The 16,523-nt window shown below is 37.4% G+C and overlaps 1 protein-coding gene across 1 annotated transcript in view; it reads right to left on the bottom strand.

The window, feature by feature from the left end:
- LOC111507443 (whirlin) overlaps nucleotides 1-16,523 on the bottom strand; it is a 132,986-nt gene that overhangs the window by 9,158 nt on the left and 107,305 nt on the right. The window contains exons 6-7 of the mRNA XM_023162747.2: nucleotides 2,213-2,385; nucleotides 1,918-2,107 (exon numbers count right to left, since the gene is read on the bottom strand). Coding sequence (XP_023018515.2) covers nucleotides 1,918-2,107; nucleotides 2,213-2,385 — 363 coding nt within the window. The remainder of the gene's footprint in view (nucleotides 1-1,917; nucleotides 2,108-2,212; nucleotides 2,386-16,523) is intronic.

Genomic DNA, 16,523 nt, shown 5'->3' with positions numbered 1-16,523 from the left:
AAATCCATAAAACAACTAAAAAAGAAGAATTGAAATTGAATAGCTGAAAATAACAATTATATTAAGCAAAGAAAAAAACTTGAAATGGAATAGTGAAATAAAATACAAGTAAAAATAGAACAATTGAACAAAAAATAAAAAATAAATAAAAATAAAGAAATGAAAAAGAAAATAAAAATAAAAAGTTGAGAGATTCCAAGCCAAGTTGGTTCACGACGTTTCGATTGTTTGTATCTACAATGGTCTTCGGGTGATGACTGGACTGATTCTTGAATGAATGAATGAAAATCGTTTATTCAAATTTTGTTGGATAATAATATTTCATTTGTTGGGTATGTTTGTGTATGTGTGTGTGTTTTGTTGTGTGTTGGAGTCTGCGTTGTGTTGTTTTTGTGTTCCGCTTGTTTATATAGTTTTTCCGTTGATCCGTACGGTTGGGTACGGTTTTTTGGCCGGGGCTGCGGGAGGGTGAAACTCTTCGTATTTCGGGTTTTTCCAGGACGCTGCTATCCGCTGTCCGCTATCTCATTCTCAGTGGGAGTTCCTCTAAGATATCCTGGATCGGCTCCGGCGGGTCTTCCATTGCTCCCATGAGTCTGGCTGGGGGAAAGGAGAGCTTTTTTCCATGTTAGATATAGCCTGGGAATTCTAGGTCTTCTAACTGGAACCACAAATGTGCGGTTGGCTCCTGTTGTTGACTCCGTTCGTTTGTGTTGTTTCCTGCTGTCGGCAAACAAGTGTTGCCCATCTTTACACTTGGCTGCACCGCGCTGATGAGGCCAATAGCCAGAAATACGTGCCCCACTTTTGGAGAGTTGTGTCCACTAATATATATATATATATATATATATATATATATATATATATATATATATATATATATATAGATTTATTTATGTGGATTGTTCAAAAAATAGGGTACATATTCAAATTTCGCGGGCTGCCTACATTCAATAAGCGAATTTTTTATTTTGTTATGTTGGTATATTCATTTTCTCAAACAGTTTCTGCTGTTTAGTTTGTTGGTGAGAGGCATGAAAGTTGAAAGTTTTTTGTGTTTTCAGAATAACTTCCGATCCCAAAGAAATGTGACAGTTTGTAAAGTCGAAAAAGGGCAGTCACACCACAATCAATGCTATAAAAAATTCAGGCAAAATACTTTCAACAGACGGACAGGAGATATGTGACATTTTGTCAGAGTTTTTCGCTACTTCATTTAACCCAGCAATAGGTATGAATCAATCAGATACTAATAGATTAACCGATAACTTTACATTCAAGCCTTATCACATCCCTCAAACACCATTCTGAAAAAGATACTGGATCTTCCTCAAAAATCACCTGGCGTGTATCGTATACTCACTTGCTTATTAAAACAATGAGCTCAAAAAATGTCTCATATCCAATTTATTTTATTCAATAAGTCTATTAAAGAAGGCTCTTTCCCAATATGGAAACCTGCACTTGAAGTTCCCATCTTCAAAAGTTTTATTATTTATTGACTGCGAAGAGTTCATTTATATTAAATAACTCAAAGACAACCATTTTTCCTTGTTTTTGTTTTTTCAATGGTAAGTTTTATACGTCGGCAATACACAATTTTTGTTTGCATTTATGCAAATATTACGTATTTTACTTTAAATAGAAGCGGTACCCCAAACAATTTTCGCGCCTCCGGCAGACTTTTCTGTGTGTGTATAGTCTATATGACTATACCTGTTCTCCAATGCACGGGCCGTCACCGCATCATCAGCATATTTTTGTAAAGAGTTTATTTCTTAATCAATTGAATTTTTTCTCCGGTAGTTTTCCACATTTTTTGTATGGAGTTGGAAAAGTAGAAAGTCAAAAATATTGGTTTCTCAAGAACAAATCAAAGCAAAAAGAAGAATCAATGGAATTTTTTTGTCATTTTACCTTATCAGGAGTGTTTAGGAGTTCAGTCATGACTTGTACGAAGGCATCTATGGTCATATGTCGGGCTGCGTATTCGTCCGTATAGTAGCACATATTAGTGAATTCCGGACGAGTTAGGATGATTCTTGCTTTTTCCTCTACCATTTGCAAGGCGGCTGCCCACTTCCGCGTTGTTTGCGCAGCTCGGCTCCTGAAACGAGTAAATCATCCACTAAAGAAGTTGAAAGGTTTTTGACGTTTACAATATCTTTTTTAAGAAATCTGAATAATCTCTCATTCAGGTATTTTAACTCACCCTGGACTGCAGAGGTCCCAGTCTCTATCATAGGCAGTGCACGAATGTGGTACTTTTCCTACATCTCTAACAAGCAGAGACATACGTTTGTGGTATTTCAGTTGAGCCACAGCCTCGTCGTGGGTCACATCCATGAAAGATTGCCCGTTCACTTCCAGAATCTGGTCTCCAACCTTAAACAAACAAGTAACTCAGATCAGCAATGATATTAAAAAATGATGATAGCTTTTAAATTATGGTTCCCGAAATATTTCTTCCTTTCCGTTATTTACGGCCAGTTGCTTACGGGAAAATGATAATACTGATAATCATGAAGCAGCTTGTTGAAAACATAAAAAATACAAAGAGAAATGAGAAAAAAGTTACAGGAGATCCAGGTACTCATTTACGAAGTCTAGCTCAGCGCTACTCAAATTCAACTAACAAGCACCACTCCATAATAAATGCGAAATTATAGAAATAAAAAAAAAATTACAGTGATGGTACCATAACAAGAGAAAGGTAAATAAATTTTTTTTTTTGGTAATTTTACCCTAGATATACAGCGTGACTCACGGTCGATGGTAGGTTAGACGTTTCTGGAAAACGCAAAGCATGATTTTTCTGAAAATTTTACCTCTCACATTTGCTTACCTGTCCTATCGATCTAAATATTTTCAGCATTGCGACGTTGCCACTTCTATCATAAAGTCCTAGCAATTATATTTTTTTTAATGGAACACCCCGTATAGTAATACATTTTTGGAATGGCTCTAGTATTTTAATACTTTTTTGTCAATAATGTTCTATATCTATCTTTATCTGTTTTCGAGATAAAAAATAAATTGTGCTAAATATGGTCCAAAACATAGCCTTAATTGAAATTAAGTGCATCAGTACTCTCAATTCATGAGAAGTTGATATTATTGATGATAGTTTGGACAAACTCGAAATATTCAAATAACACCAAGAAATCGACTCCTTATCATACAGGGCGTGCCAAAATTAATATTATTTCCATTGTGCATAAAAGTAGTCGAAAGTTAATTTTTTCAAATAAAACCCCCTCTATATTAATCGACAAATTGAAAGATGGTGAAAAATGCTTCAAGATGATATACATGTCCCTATACCTAAATCATCAAGTTTTCTTAATAAAGCCGTTTTTGTGGAAAAATAGTTATTCACGTTTTACCTACAAGTGTTGAAAATGGCACTTTATTTTGTGAGTGGGGATTATTGCAAAACGAGCGTCAGCAAGTGGAGCAAACTCACGAGCAAAATAAAATCACTTTTAACAAATGTATCATACAAATGTTTTTGTATAACGTTACTGCTGATAATAAAAAAAATATAGGGTCCATGGGATTTGAACACACGATCTTTGAATTACAAGGCATATGTTACAACTACATACGCCAACTCACGTTATTTTGAGGAGGATTATTGGTTAGTCATGAAGGACTTTCTACAGTTGGACTGAATACTACTTTGTCATCGTCAGTAACTTCACAGGGATTCAATATTACCAATAGCACGAACTGCATTTGTGCACTTTTCTAAATGATTTTTTGGTAGGTGTTCTGATTGAAGTTTTTCTATCAAAGAGATTTTCAATAACAGTTGTAAAAAAAATAATTTTTAAAGAATTTGATTTCTAGGTAGCCGTGGAAATATCAAGCTTATGACAGTTTGGTGACTTTTATAAGTAATTGATAAATGGTTATTGACGGTGTTTCAAAAAATCGCCAAAAATGAATGCAGATATTGATTATTCAAACGAAGTTCTTATGAAATTATTTATTATATACGGACAGTGTGATCAAATCATTGCCAGAACTTGTAGAAAATTCAACCAAATGTATCCTGAATTAACACCAATGAACGAGAGGAAGTTTGTAAGATTACAAAATAATTTCCTTAACTATGGCTCCATGTTAAAAGCGCCTTCAACATTACCAAAACCTGTTACTTCAAATGAGGACAATACTGTTAACGTTTTGGCATATTTTTATGCATATCCAGAAGCTTCCATTCGCAGTGCAGAAAAAGATTTAGGTGTATCACACACATGCTTCACTACAACGAATTTTGAAAAATCACGGAATGCATCCGTATAAATTTACCAAAGTTCAAGCTCTAAAAGCAGAAGACTTCGAACGTAGAATGCATTTTTGTGAATCCCTTTTGATTCATATACAGGAAGATCGGGAATTTTTGTCAAAAATAATTTGGAGCGACGAATCAAAATTTACGAGGGATGGTATTTTCAATAGAAGGAATGAACATTTTTGGGCTAATCATAATCCTCATGTTACAAAAGAAATTTAATTTACCGAGTAATATACAGGGAGTTTCATTTGAAAAAATGAACTTTTGACTACTTTTATGCACAATGGAAATAATAGTAATTTTAGCACGCCCTGTATGATATGGAGTCGACTTTTTAGTGTTATTTAAATATTTAGAGTTTGTCCAAACTATCATCAAAACATCAACTTTTCATGAATTGATAGTACTGATGTACTTAATTTCAATTAAGGCTATGTTTTGGACCATATTTAGCACAATTTATTTTTTATCTCGAAAACAGATAGAGATAGGTATAGGACATTATCAACGAAAAAGTATTAAAATACCAGAGCGATTTCAAGAATGTATTAATATACGGGGTGTTCCATTTAAAAAAATTAAGTTGCTAGGACTTTTTGATGGAAGTGGCAACGCCCCAATGCTGAAAATATTTTAGATCGATAGGACAGGTAAGGAAATGTGAGAGGTGAAATTTTCAGAAAAATCATGCTTTGCGTTTTCCAGAAACGTCTAACCTACCATCGACCGTGAGTCACGCTGTATACCCTAGAGAGTTGATCAATCACATTGATATGTCGCTTTACTTATTATTGATTTGTTTAAAGAGCCAAAATTAAGATTACCGACCATTATAGATTCAATTTCTATATTTGTATTTGAATTTCCTGATATTGAATTTCTTTAATTGCTCAGGCAATTCGTTGTACAATTTCACATCACAGAAACTATGCAGTGTTTTCATTTTCAATATCAATTGAGTGGATACTCAACGTATAACTTGTTTTTGCATTGAAAGAGGAAAGTGGGGAGAGTAATCAATGCATGAACAAAACAATCCAAATGATGAATAATAACGTTTTTCATATTGAGCCAGCGAGAGTTTTTAGAGGCTTCAGAAATGGAATCATACTTACGAATTCCATAAATTAAAAGGCAACAAGAATTTCGAACTTTTTGTACCCTTTTTTCAACAGAATCTTATAAGTATGACCCATATATGAAGCCATATAAATATGGCAGAGCACCAAACTATCACTGAGAGATTGGCTCAAAATGAAACGATTGCAGTATAACGGTTTCAATGACATGCAGGCTTTTTTCATTAAATTTTCAACTCTTCCACAGTAACTTTGAAGTATCGCTAAGCTCACTTGGCAAGAAAGATTCGTTTGTAGGTCTGTTAGTTTGGTATTGACAAAAGTTGGCCAAGAAATGAATGAGTCAATTCATCCTGACAAAAATGAACTTCGTATTATTTAAGATCTTCAATTAGAAAAATCAGTATAGTACGAGTACTCAAGATGTAGTGCCAAGAGAACGAAGTATCATAATTATAACCCGCGAAATATACGGATGATATTCAGATGTTACTTTTGGCAAATTTACAAAACTATAAAGAAATAATATCGCCGATATTTTAGATAATTGTGTACTGAATGCTGTTCATTTCAGGAGAGGACGTTGAATAGATACTGTACTATTTGATTATTTTTGGTATCTCACTTTGTTTATCATGTATTTGCTTGGAAATGTGCTGACATTGTCTTGAATGGACACACACACACTTCACAGTTTGTGGTCGATTAGTAGATTCCTGTCACGAGAGATTTTGGATAAAAAATTTCAGGTTCAGGTTCAGGTTCAGGTTTTAGCGCCTTTAGGATTTTTCTATAGTGCTTGTGTTTTGTCCTCAAAAAAAGAACCACAGAGATATTACAAAGTTGTAAAAAACAAATATGAAAATCTTAAAGATCGAACAAAAAAATTGCTGAACATTAAAGCTGTAGTATGACCATAGGAGCCATAATATTTAAAAACTCACGAATATATCTTTCAGAAAGATGCTTTTCATCAGCTAGAAAGCGAACATCTCTCAGGAAGATGCTTTTCATCAGCTAGAAAGCGAACATCGAATAAAAGCAACTTGGATTATGAGTTGGAGGAATGAGCTGTTTAAATCACTGCTCAAAGCAGAGTCAACGAGATAGTTTTCATCTTCAGTGTTACATTCAACCAACTCTTTCAGCTCAAACAGTAAAAACTCACTAGTATTTCAACTTGGATTATAAGTTCGAGGAATGGGCTGTTCAAATCACTACTCAAAGCAGAGTCATCGAGATATTTTTCATCCTCAGTGTAACATTCAACCAACTCTTTCAGCTGAAACAGTTAAAACTCACGAGTTTTGTTTCCGAATGAAGCTTTTCATCAGCTAGAAAGCGAATATCGAATAAAAGCAACTTGGATTATAAGTTGGAGGAATGGGCTGTTGAAATCACTGTTCAAAGCAGAGTCAACTAGATATGTTTCATCTTCAGGGTAACATTCAACCAACTCTTTCAGCCCAAACAGTAAAAACTCACGAGTATCATTTTCAGAAAGAAGCTTTTCATCAGCTAGAAAGCGAATATCTAATAGAAGCAACTTGGATTATAAGTTGGAGGAACGGAATGTTTAAATCACTGCTCAAAGCAGAGGTAAAGAGATATTTTTCATCTTCAGTTTAACATTCAACCAACTCCTTCAGCTCAAACATTTCATCATTAAGTCTATTCAAAAGAAAACCTAGAAACTTTTCCGCATCTTGTTGTCTACCAGCCATCCAGTCGGGGCGCATGTTACCCAACATTTTATAAATCCATGTCGGACCGACTGGGACGCCAGTGTTGATTATAACTGCTTGGTCTTTCTTGGCATTTTTGCCCACTCTCCAGTCTTTCATCCTAATGTAGGAAGGTGAGTAATCAAACTGCTCCACAAAACGACACCTTCCAACTATAACCGGGGTAGATTTCATTCTGCTCAGGCTACTCATTGAGTTGTAGAGTAGTGGACATGCAATCAGGGCTTGCAAAATCGAGTTGATGTAGCAGTTATTGCTTTGAGTAAGCTGACTCTCTGGCTGCAAACTCACAGTCTATAACAGTCTGGATCTACAAACTGGTCTGATCTTTTGGAGTGCTTGAAGGGGCGTATGAATTGATTGTTGTTGAACTCGTTTTCGGCGACCTGGTCAAAAACGACTTCGTCGAAACTGTTGAAGGGTTCAGATGAAACATAGGCGTTATCGGATTTGAAAAGACTTCGTTACCCCAACTCTGTTGGGAATTACTTTGTGTTCATGGTAATTGGAAATGATGATGATCATCTGAAGTCATGAGTTTTACAGTCGATTGAATATATCAAAGTTGTGTTCTTTAGATTATATCCAGTTGAATATCATCTCCTGAACCTTCATGTTTTTTGCCTAAACAAATTGTCGAATCAGATAAAGAGCGCCAATTCGGAAAGCCTAGCCATGTATGAATACTGCACATGTTCATCTACCAATTAATTTCATGGAGGATAACTGCGAATTCTGTTACTAATTCCAAATCAACATAATCGTTGGATCCGTTCCAACAAAAAGGGAATTTGATGGCTCTACTGATTATATATCTTTCCAATTTCAATCCGCCAGTCGTTTGAACAACGGAAATTATGTTACATAAAATCCATTTTCAGCTGTCTATCTGTGAGGGAGAGTTTGAGTTCAATGAGGGCAAAGATATGAAATCGATTTGCGATATCTGTTCTCTCAATAATGAGAAAACTATGGTTTTGGGCGCCATGTTGACTATGACTCTGCAATGTCAGCACTTTCATTGCAGAAAGTCAGACCAGAGACCTGTTTCAGAAAATAAAACCAGATGAATCATAGAAAATCGGTGAAAGACAGTTATGCCATGGAAAATGGGCATAGTTTGGAAAATTATTCTAACCATGAATTTTCCAATAGATTTGTAAATGTAACCGACACAGAGTTCACATTAAATGAAACTCGATTTTTAGAAAATGACCTCAGTTGTAATACAAAATAGTGTATATTAATTCTGAAAGCATAATATAATGTTTAGTTATTGCAACGGAGCTGGCTCTGAGAGGTACTTCTAATTATAATGAACATGTCGCTGCAAATATATTGAAATTTGAAATCGTTGATCAAATTCAGTCTAATAAAGAAATGAAAATTACAAAATCAATTGAACAAAAGCTAATGATAATGAACCAATGTCGTCTTGATTTCAAACAGGTTGGAGTCTGGCTCCCTTACCCTTAGGACTGATGCTCGTTCAGAAGGATGAGCGGATCATAACTGATCATGGATGGCGGCATGAATGTCCTCAGACTCTCAGACATCAGTACCGCCCTTCAAGGTGGACCCCTGCCTGGCTGGGGTGTTTTAATGGAAAGATTGTAGGTCGTCTACAGCATAATCTATAGCTTCCCTGACTAACGGATTATCGGTTTCTACGCAATCTAAGACTTGCCGATCCCGCAACTGAATAAACTGCTGAACCACGTACGAACCACGGAGCATTCACAATCATCCTTAATGATAATAATAATATATATGAGAAGAGAGAGTCGAAAAGAGGAGTCGCTGGATGTAAAGAGAACCTGCTCATCGATAGATGTGTAACGCATGACTCGATACAATATAAGCGTAACCTCTCTTGGCCTGGATCGATTACCGTAAGGCATTTGATACAATTTCGCATGAGCTCATCTTGCATTTACTCAGATGCCTTGCGGTACCAGACAGAATAGTGAGATGCATTGAACAACTGATACCAATCTGGCGAACTCACTTCACCATAACATCTGGTCAAGCAAGAGTCCAAACAGGGTGGGTCACTTTCAGAAGGGGTGTATTTCAGTGTGATTCTCTCAGTCCCCTTCTCTTCTGCATCTCACTATTGCCATTATCCGTTGCGGTCAGAAATACTCGAGGGTATAACTGTGGCACCCCCGGATACCGGAGGCTCAAGGTCACCCATCTGTTTTATATGGATGATCTTAAACTTTATGCCTCTGGAGAGAAGGATCTCCATCAATCCTTGAGGGTGGTGGAAGATTACACGCATGCTATCGGTATGAAATTCGAGATAGACAAATGTGCAATGGTCCATCTCAAAATAGGACGATGCGGGGACTACGTAGAGGATATGCAGCTCGTAGATGGAAACATCCTACACCATCTGGATGCCGGAGAGACGTATATTTACCTCGGGGTGGAACAACGCCACTCACAAGAGGTAACAGCAGTGAAAAACTCTCTCCGCGGCAAGTATCAGCACAAACTTCGACAGATCTGGTCATCGGAACTGTAGGGGAAGAACAAGGTTGCTTCAACAAATATGCTTGCCGTTCCAATCTCACTCTACTCGTTTGGAGTAGTGAAGTGGACTCGGGAGGAGCTGTATCAACTCGACGTAAAGACCAGAAAAATGATGCATCTCTATTGGAGTTTGCATCTCAAATCGTCCGTACCACGGTTGAACTTCCCCCGACAATAGGGAGACCGTGGACTTTAGAGTTTGGAGTGTCTACATGACAGCATGGTGCTGGATACTGCCTGTAAAGTCGTCAGGAGTTCGGAAGCCCTTCTCTGCATGGTCCGTGACCATGAGAGAGCAGGAATTGGAGCATTTCTCTTTAGGGCAGCTGCTCGAGCAGCTGATGAACTCGGTTTGGTTTTCGACACTGAACGAGGTGACCGAGTTGGAACCTGTTCAGCAAAAAGCTCAGATAAAAGCCGCAGAGACCACCTTACTTCTGCGAAAACAAAAGGATAAGCCAATGCATGGGGTCTTCTTCAATAACATTGGAGACTTTGGCTTATCAAAGCGCCTGACGTTCGCTTTTCTCAGGTCGAGTGGGCTGAAGTCGGAAACTGGGGGTTCATCATGGCTTACCAGGATGGTGGCTTCAACACCTTAGTCTACCGCAGTCGCGTGATGTGTTTCCGACACAAGGTGCAGGGCCTGCCGCGAGGTGCCCAAGACCCTAATGCACTTGCTATCAGCATGTCCAGCATATGCGGTCTCGGCCTATATCCATCGACATAACGCAGCCCTAAGAGTGCTATATTACCATTTACGGCACTCTTACGGTATTGACGAGTCACCGGTGTTGCCCTACGCTCCGGGGGGTATTGAATCCGTTGTGGGGAACGAGAAGTGCCGAATTTATTGGAACTATTCGTTCCCCACCCTCAGGCTCATACGAGCTAATAAGCCTGATGTGGTCCTTCTTGACCACCAGAGCAAAACGATATTTGTCGTGGAGTTTTCAGCTCCTGGCGAGACGAATATCGTCAGAAAAGAGGAGGAAAAATGGATAAAATATCGAGATTTTCTCTTCGAACTCCGCAGACTATATCCAAATCACCGTGTCAAGATGGTTGTTCTGATTAATGGAGTCCTTGGTGGAATGATGTCCGCTCTACTCTCGAATCTTTAAACCATACCGGCTTGCCGCACTAAGGCTGAAATCTTAGCCGCACAGATTCAGAAGGCTGTCATTCTTGGCTCACTGCACTTGCTCAGGGCACATGATTTTCGGACCCAATGATCACTTACCCTACGGTGTGGAGAGTGGTCATTGGTTGATAATGCTGGCGCGCCCTCCCGAATGTATCGGGGCTTCGGGGGATAGGGCCTGACCAGCGCACACTACGGTGAAAATAATAATAATAATAGTAATAATGTTTTATTCCTTTCAAATGATCATTAAACAGTGATATAGGAAACGTCAAGTAAAAAAAAAACATGTAGATGTGTTACATAGAGAGTACACTACATTGATTTCAATTATTTGAAAGTATACTCAAAATACTCATTGATAGAATAAAAACATATCTCTAAAAGGTAATCTTTAACTTTGCGTTCGAAAGTAGATATTAATGGGATACTCTTTATATTTGAAGAACTCAGACTCCTTCTTTTTCACAAAAAGTAGACAATTATAAATGTATATAGATGGTAGTGTTAAAATTTTTTCCCCCTAAAAATGGGTCTACAAGAATCTGTGTGTCGTAGACCATACAACATACGTATTATCCTTTTTTGAGAGATTAATGCTCGACTGATGTTAATCCCTTCTCCCCACAAAAGCGCACTGTAAGATAGTACTGAATAAACCATCGCAAAGTAAATGTTCAACAAATGCTCTTCATTAATAACCTTTTTAAGTTGTACCAATGCGTAAAAACTGGTGTTGATTCTCTTGCAAACATAATTTATGTGAACTTGCCAACTCAACCCAGAATCTATATGAAGTCCTAAAAATTTTGTGTTTTCCGACGGATAGATAGTGACATTATTTATATCAATCTGTATATAACTTATTTTGCAATATCTCCAGAATGTTGATATTGGACGGAACCGCTTGGACTCAGACGCCTGAAGCATACATGATGATAGGCTTGAACATCGTTTTGTAGATCGTAATTTTGTTCTTAAGGCTCAATTTGGCTCGTCTATTGATCAGAGGGTACAGATTTTTTATCCGACCCTCGATCTTTGCCTTCACGGTTGTGATGGTTGGTTCCAAGTTTCTAGCCGGAAAAGATGTCGTTCTTCCATGGTTATCGCTCGATTCTTGTCCGGGTTCACTCGGATATTGCATTCGACGTACCAGTGCTAGAGGTCGTCCAATGCATGTTGCATGTAGACGATCCCAAGCTGCGGACCCATGGAAGATGAGAGGAGAGCCGTGTCATCGGCTTATAGAAATATCGTCACACGCTCGGATCTTGGGAGGTCGCTGGTGTAAAGGGAGTATAGCGTGGGAGAGAGCATGGTCCCCTGTGGCACTCCAGCGAGGATCTCTCTGTTGTCAGACAGAGAGCCCTCTACTCTAACCTGAAATGTTCTGTCTTTCAGGAAAGACCCAATCCACCGGATCAGGCCCCGAGGTAGTTTGAACGTGATTAGCTTACGCAAGAGACCTTCGTGCCATACACGGCCGAAGGCCTTCGTGATGTCTTAAAGGATGACATGAACTTTATGATTTCGATTTAGCTCTGTGATGGTATTTTCGACCAGTCTCAGCGCCTGTAACTCAGTGGAGTGTACTCTCCTGAAATGATGATGAAGCATCTATTTTTCTTGTAGAAGTTGTTACTTATGACATAAATGCTGAATAATATCCATTTTCCATTTCCAAATGCCTCTTTCATTATACAGAGAATCACTATTGACATACATAACATTCAATAGCTCAGCATACACTTCCCTCTATATACTTAGTAGCACTTCTATGCCGGAGTGTGCGGTTGGTGTAACTCAAACATTCAAATAAGCTTCCAAAAGTTGCCTCTGAATGAAAGTGGTTGATGCAGCTTGGATAAGACCTGTTACTCAAATATCTATAGTTTTTTTGCCCAGCCTCCCGATAGAACGACTTCCGTTTCACTTACTGATCTTTGCGTCATTGGAAGACATTTTTGAGGAATCCAGTATGATGGAGCTCAATTCAACTAATGTACAGTTGGATTTGGATTCGTTGAATTCCTACACATTCAATGAATCAGGGATAAGAAAAGTCAAGTGTGTCCTCCACTAGACACCATACCCACCCCAGTGCAGTACAGATAACTGGATTATCCTACCGATATCAACCAGTATAATTTTCGAAATAATAGTGAATAGTCAATCTACGTAATGCAAATCAGGATTATTGCTATTCTGAAAGTTTTTATTTTGTAGTGAAAAAGCCTTAAATATGATTACATTAGTGTATGTATGATAGCTTCAGCGAAGTTCTCAGCCGCATTGCCATTGACGAAAATATTGTTTGAAAGGTTATTACTTTGATCCCAATAGCTTTTTATTGAAATTCAAGTTTCAGTTCCATTCATTAATATGTCAATCGGTCGTGATTAGTTCCAGCTGAATAATGCCTTAATGAATGGAACATCTCTAGAGCAGTTGCATAAATCCGGTTGGCCTTACTTTCCAAATATTAATAATAATAATAATAATAATAATAATTCTTTATTTCCAGTAGGACAATGAAATTGTGTAGGAAGTGTCAATACAATACAAATTGAAAAAAAAGAAAAGACAAGAAAAAAACAGGGTCATGCTCTAAAAATAAGATGACTATGCATTATTCAAAGAATTCCTGCAAAGCATAAAAACATTTTTCTAATGAATATTTTTTTAATGATTTTTTGAAGAGAGAAAATCTATTCAAGGCTTTTAAATAATCTGGAAGGTGATTATATATCTTTGGAATTATGTATTCTGGTCCACATGATGTTACTTTGAATCTAGCTAATGGCAAGTGACAATGGTTCTTGGTTCTAGTATCTTGATTTATTCTTGAACATATACATACATAGTTCAAAAATATAAACTGATGTTAAAGTTAAAATGCCATACTCATTAAAAAGTGCCTTGCATGATTCTCTATTAGAAAAATTTGCTATGCAGCTCAGAATTCGCTTTTGTGCTATAAAAACATTTCCTGATGTGGTGGAACCACCCCAGCTGACTCTTTGTTAAAACTTTTCATGAATTGATGAAGCGAAACTTCAAAAAGAATTAAGTTTTGATAATAATTGTTGACAGTTGCCTTTCCAATTGAGGAACTCATCTAAAATGATTCCCAAGAATCTTACATTGTGATCAATATTTGTTAGGATCACATTGTTTACCATGAAATGTATGTTTTCCACTATGTTTTGCCAGTTGTGAATACGAATAAAATCAGTTTTGTCTGAGTTGAAAAATAAATCGTTGTTATTGAAATACACACATCGGAAAAGTCTAGGGATATTTTTAAAATTGGAAAAAAATGTTTAGATCGCTTTAGGGAAAAAAAGTTGACGGGTGATTATTAAACGAATGTAACTTACAACAAAATTTATTAAATGGTCAAAAATACTGAGTGCGCATATAAGCAAAACTAAAAAAATATGGCACTTCTTTGGCACCCCGAAAAAAATCATAATACAAAAAAAATTGGAATCAGTACAAAGTATGGCCTCCACGCTGGTTTATTACGGCCATACATCTATCGTGCATCGACAAAATGAGATTGTCAATGTCTTGTTGAGGTACATTTGCCCATTCAGCGATTGAAAGCTCTCTCAATTGAAACGTTGTGTGAATGTTCCCCATATGCGGAGTAATTCTTCGTTGAAGCATGTCCCACATATGCTCGATGGGATTCAGGTCCGGTGATTGTGCTGGCCATGGCAATACATCAATTCCTTTGTTGGTGAGCCAGTCAGTCACTGGACGCGCGACATGTGGACGAGCATTATCGTGCATTAGGTGGAAGTTTTCACCAACAGCACCAGCAAACGGACGGACGATAGGTAGAAGAATGGTGTCGAAGTACTGTCGAGCTGTGAGGGAGCGATTTGGAAAAACGAGATCGGTTCTACCGCCGATCATGATTCCGCCACATAGCATTACTGTACCACCTCTGTATGTGTGGACTTCCTGGACGTGTCTCAAACGTTCATTATTTCCAGGTCGTCTCCACAGTCTTACTCGACGAGAATCTGGATGAAATCCAAATCTGGATTCGTCTGTAAACAAAACTGTGGTCCAATCATTTGCATCCCAGTTTTGATGTTCTTGACACCACTCTAATCTTCTACCGCGATTGCCTCTCGACAAAGGTGGACATCTAAGTGGCCTTCTGTTGTGGAGATCTGCTTCATGTAGTCGATTTCTGATAGTATCACGACCTATGGTTACCTGGTGCGTCTGCTGCAACACGTTAATCAACTCAGGTGCTGTGATTGTCGGTTGTCTTCTTGCGGTTAAGACCAAAAATCGGTCTTGAACTGCAGTTGTAGCGCGTCCTCGCCCTGGATGTTGTTCGGCTGGACTGCCAGTTTCACGGAAACGCCGCCACAATCGACTGATAACACTTTGGGAGACCCCCAAACAAAGAGCTACATCATTTTGTCGCATGCCACCTTGAAAAAGCCCTACAGCTCTATTCATCTCAGCCAATGTTAATTGATGGCGTTCCATGTTGAAGCACAATATTTCCAGTTTAATTGCTGAGCAAGAATTGCATAGAATGTACAAACTCGACACTTTCAGATTATTCATTTTAGCCGAAAACCTACAGTTAGTAAAAAACTTGATAAAAGATTAGTTAACGTTTTTGCAGGCTTTGTTCAACCCATAGAAATCTACAGGGTGGTCGAGTGTACCAATTTAATCGAAATTAAACGACCTCATGCATTTATTTTTATGATATTTAGTATGTTATAAAAATATCCCTAGACTTTTCCGATGTGTGTAATTTGATATCCGTTTTACCATTCTGACACAATAGTTTTGTCATTCTTTTGTATATAGTGCAGATATAACTAGCGAAAAGTAATCTGCATAGGCGGTATAATGACCTTCGGTAACTACTGATTCGATATTATTTACATAGAGTACAAACAGTAGAGGACCCATTATTGAACCCTGTGGCACTCCCATACTTAGATTCGAATATTCAGAATTGACTCTATATATTTCATTTTTCCTCTCAACTTGAACTGACACATATTGTTCTATTTTCCAGAAATGATGTCAATCAATTGAGAGAAACCCCTCTTATACCATACATTTCTGATTTTGAAATAAGTTTTTTATGATTAACGCAGTCAAATGCTCTACTTAAATCACAAAGAATCACGGCATATTCTAGAATTTTGTTTAATAATGAAAACATTGCTGTATTAATTGATTTTTCGGAACGAAATCCATGTTGCATTTGACTCAATATGGAATGTTTATTTAAAAATGAATAGAGGCGTGCAAGAAAAGCGTATTCAAAAACTTTAGACAATCCACAGGGAACTGTAATAGGGCGATAATTTTCCATTGATGTTGGATCCTTTTTTTTGAAAATGGGTATAATTTTTCCAGTTTTAAAATGATTTGATAAAACACCTACTGTAAATGACATAGGTTTCTTTCAGAGTTTTGTCTGAAGCTGAAAAGTACCATTTGGAGAATACCCTAAATTCCTCAAGTTTTTGTTTTCTATCTCACGTTTCCTCCATTTTATTGTAATAAAGCATTCAGCTCTCAATTTAAAATCTAGATTATGAAATGAATGGGAGAGAAACAGAAACTGATGACTCCAACTGAAGTAAAATCAGCAACGAAACAATTTATCTGAAATATTACAGAATCGAATATAGATCTTCATTCCAGATACTAAGGCA

The sequence above is a fragment of the Leptinotarsa decemlineata genome, unplaced genomic scaffold, assembly GCF_025532065.1.
Source record: "Leptinotarsa decemlineata unplaced genomic scaffold, Ldec_3_MD MMD2_tig00000505_RagTag_RagTag, whole genome shotgun sequence".
In the NCBI taxonomy this organism is placed as follows: domain Eukaryota; kingdom Metazoa; phylum Arthropoda; class Insecta; order Coleoptera; family Chrysomelidae; genus Leptinotarsa; species Leptinotarsa decemlineata.
Note: the sequence above shows the minus strand (reverse complement) of the source record. Positions and strands in the feature narration are given on the sequence as shown.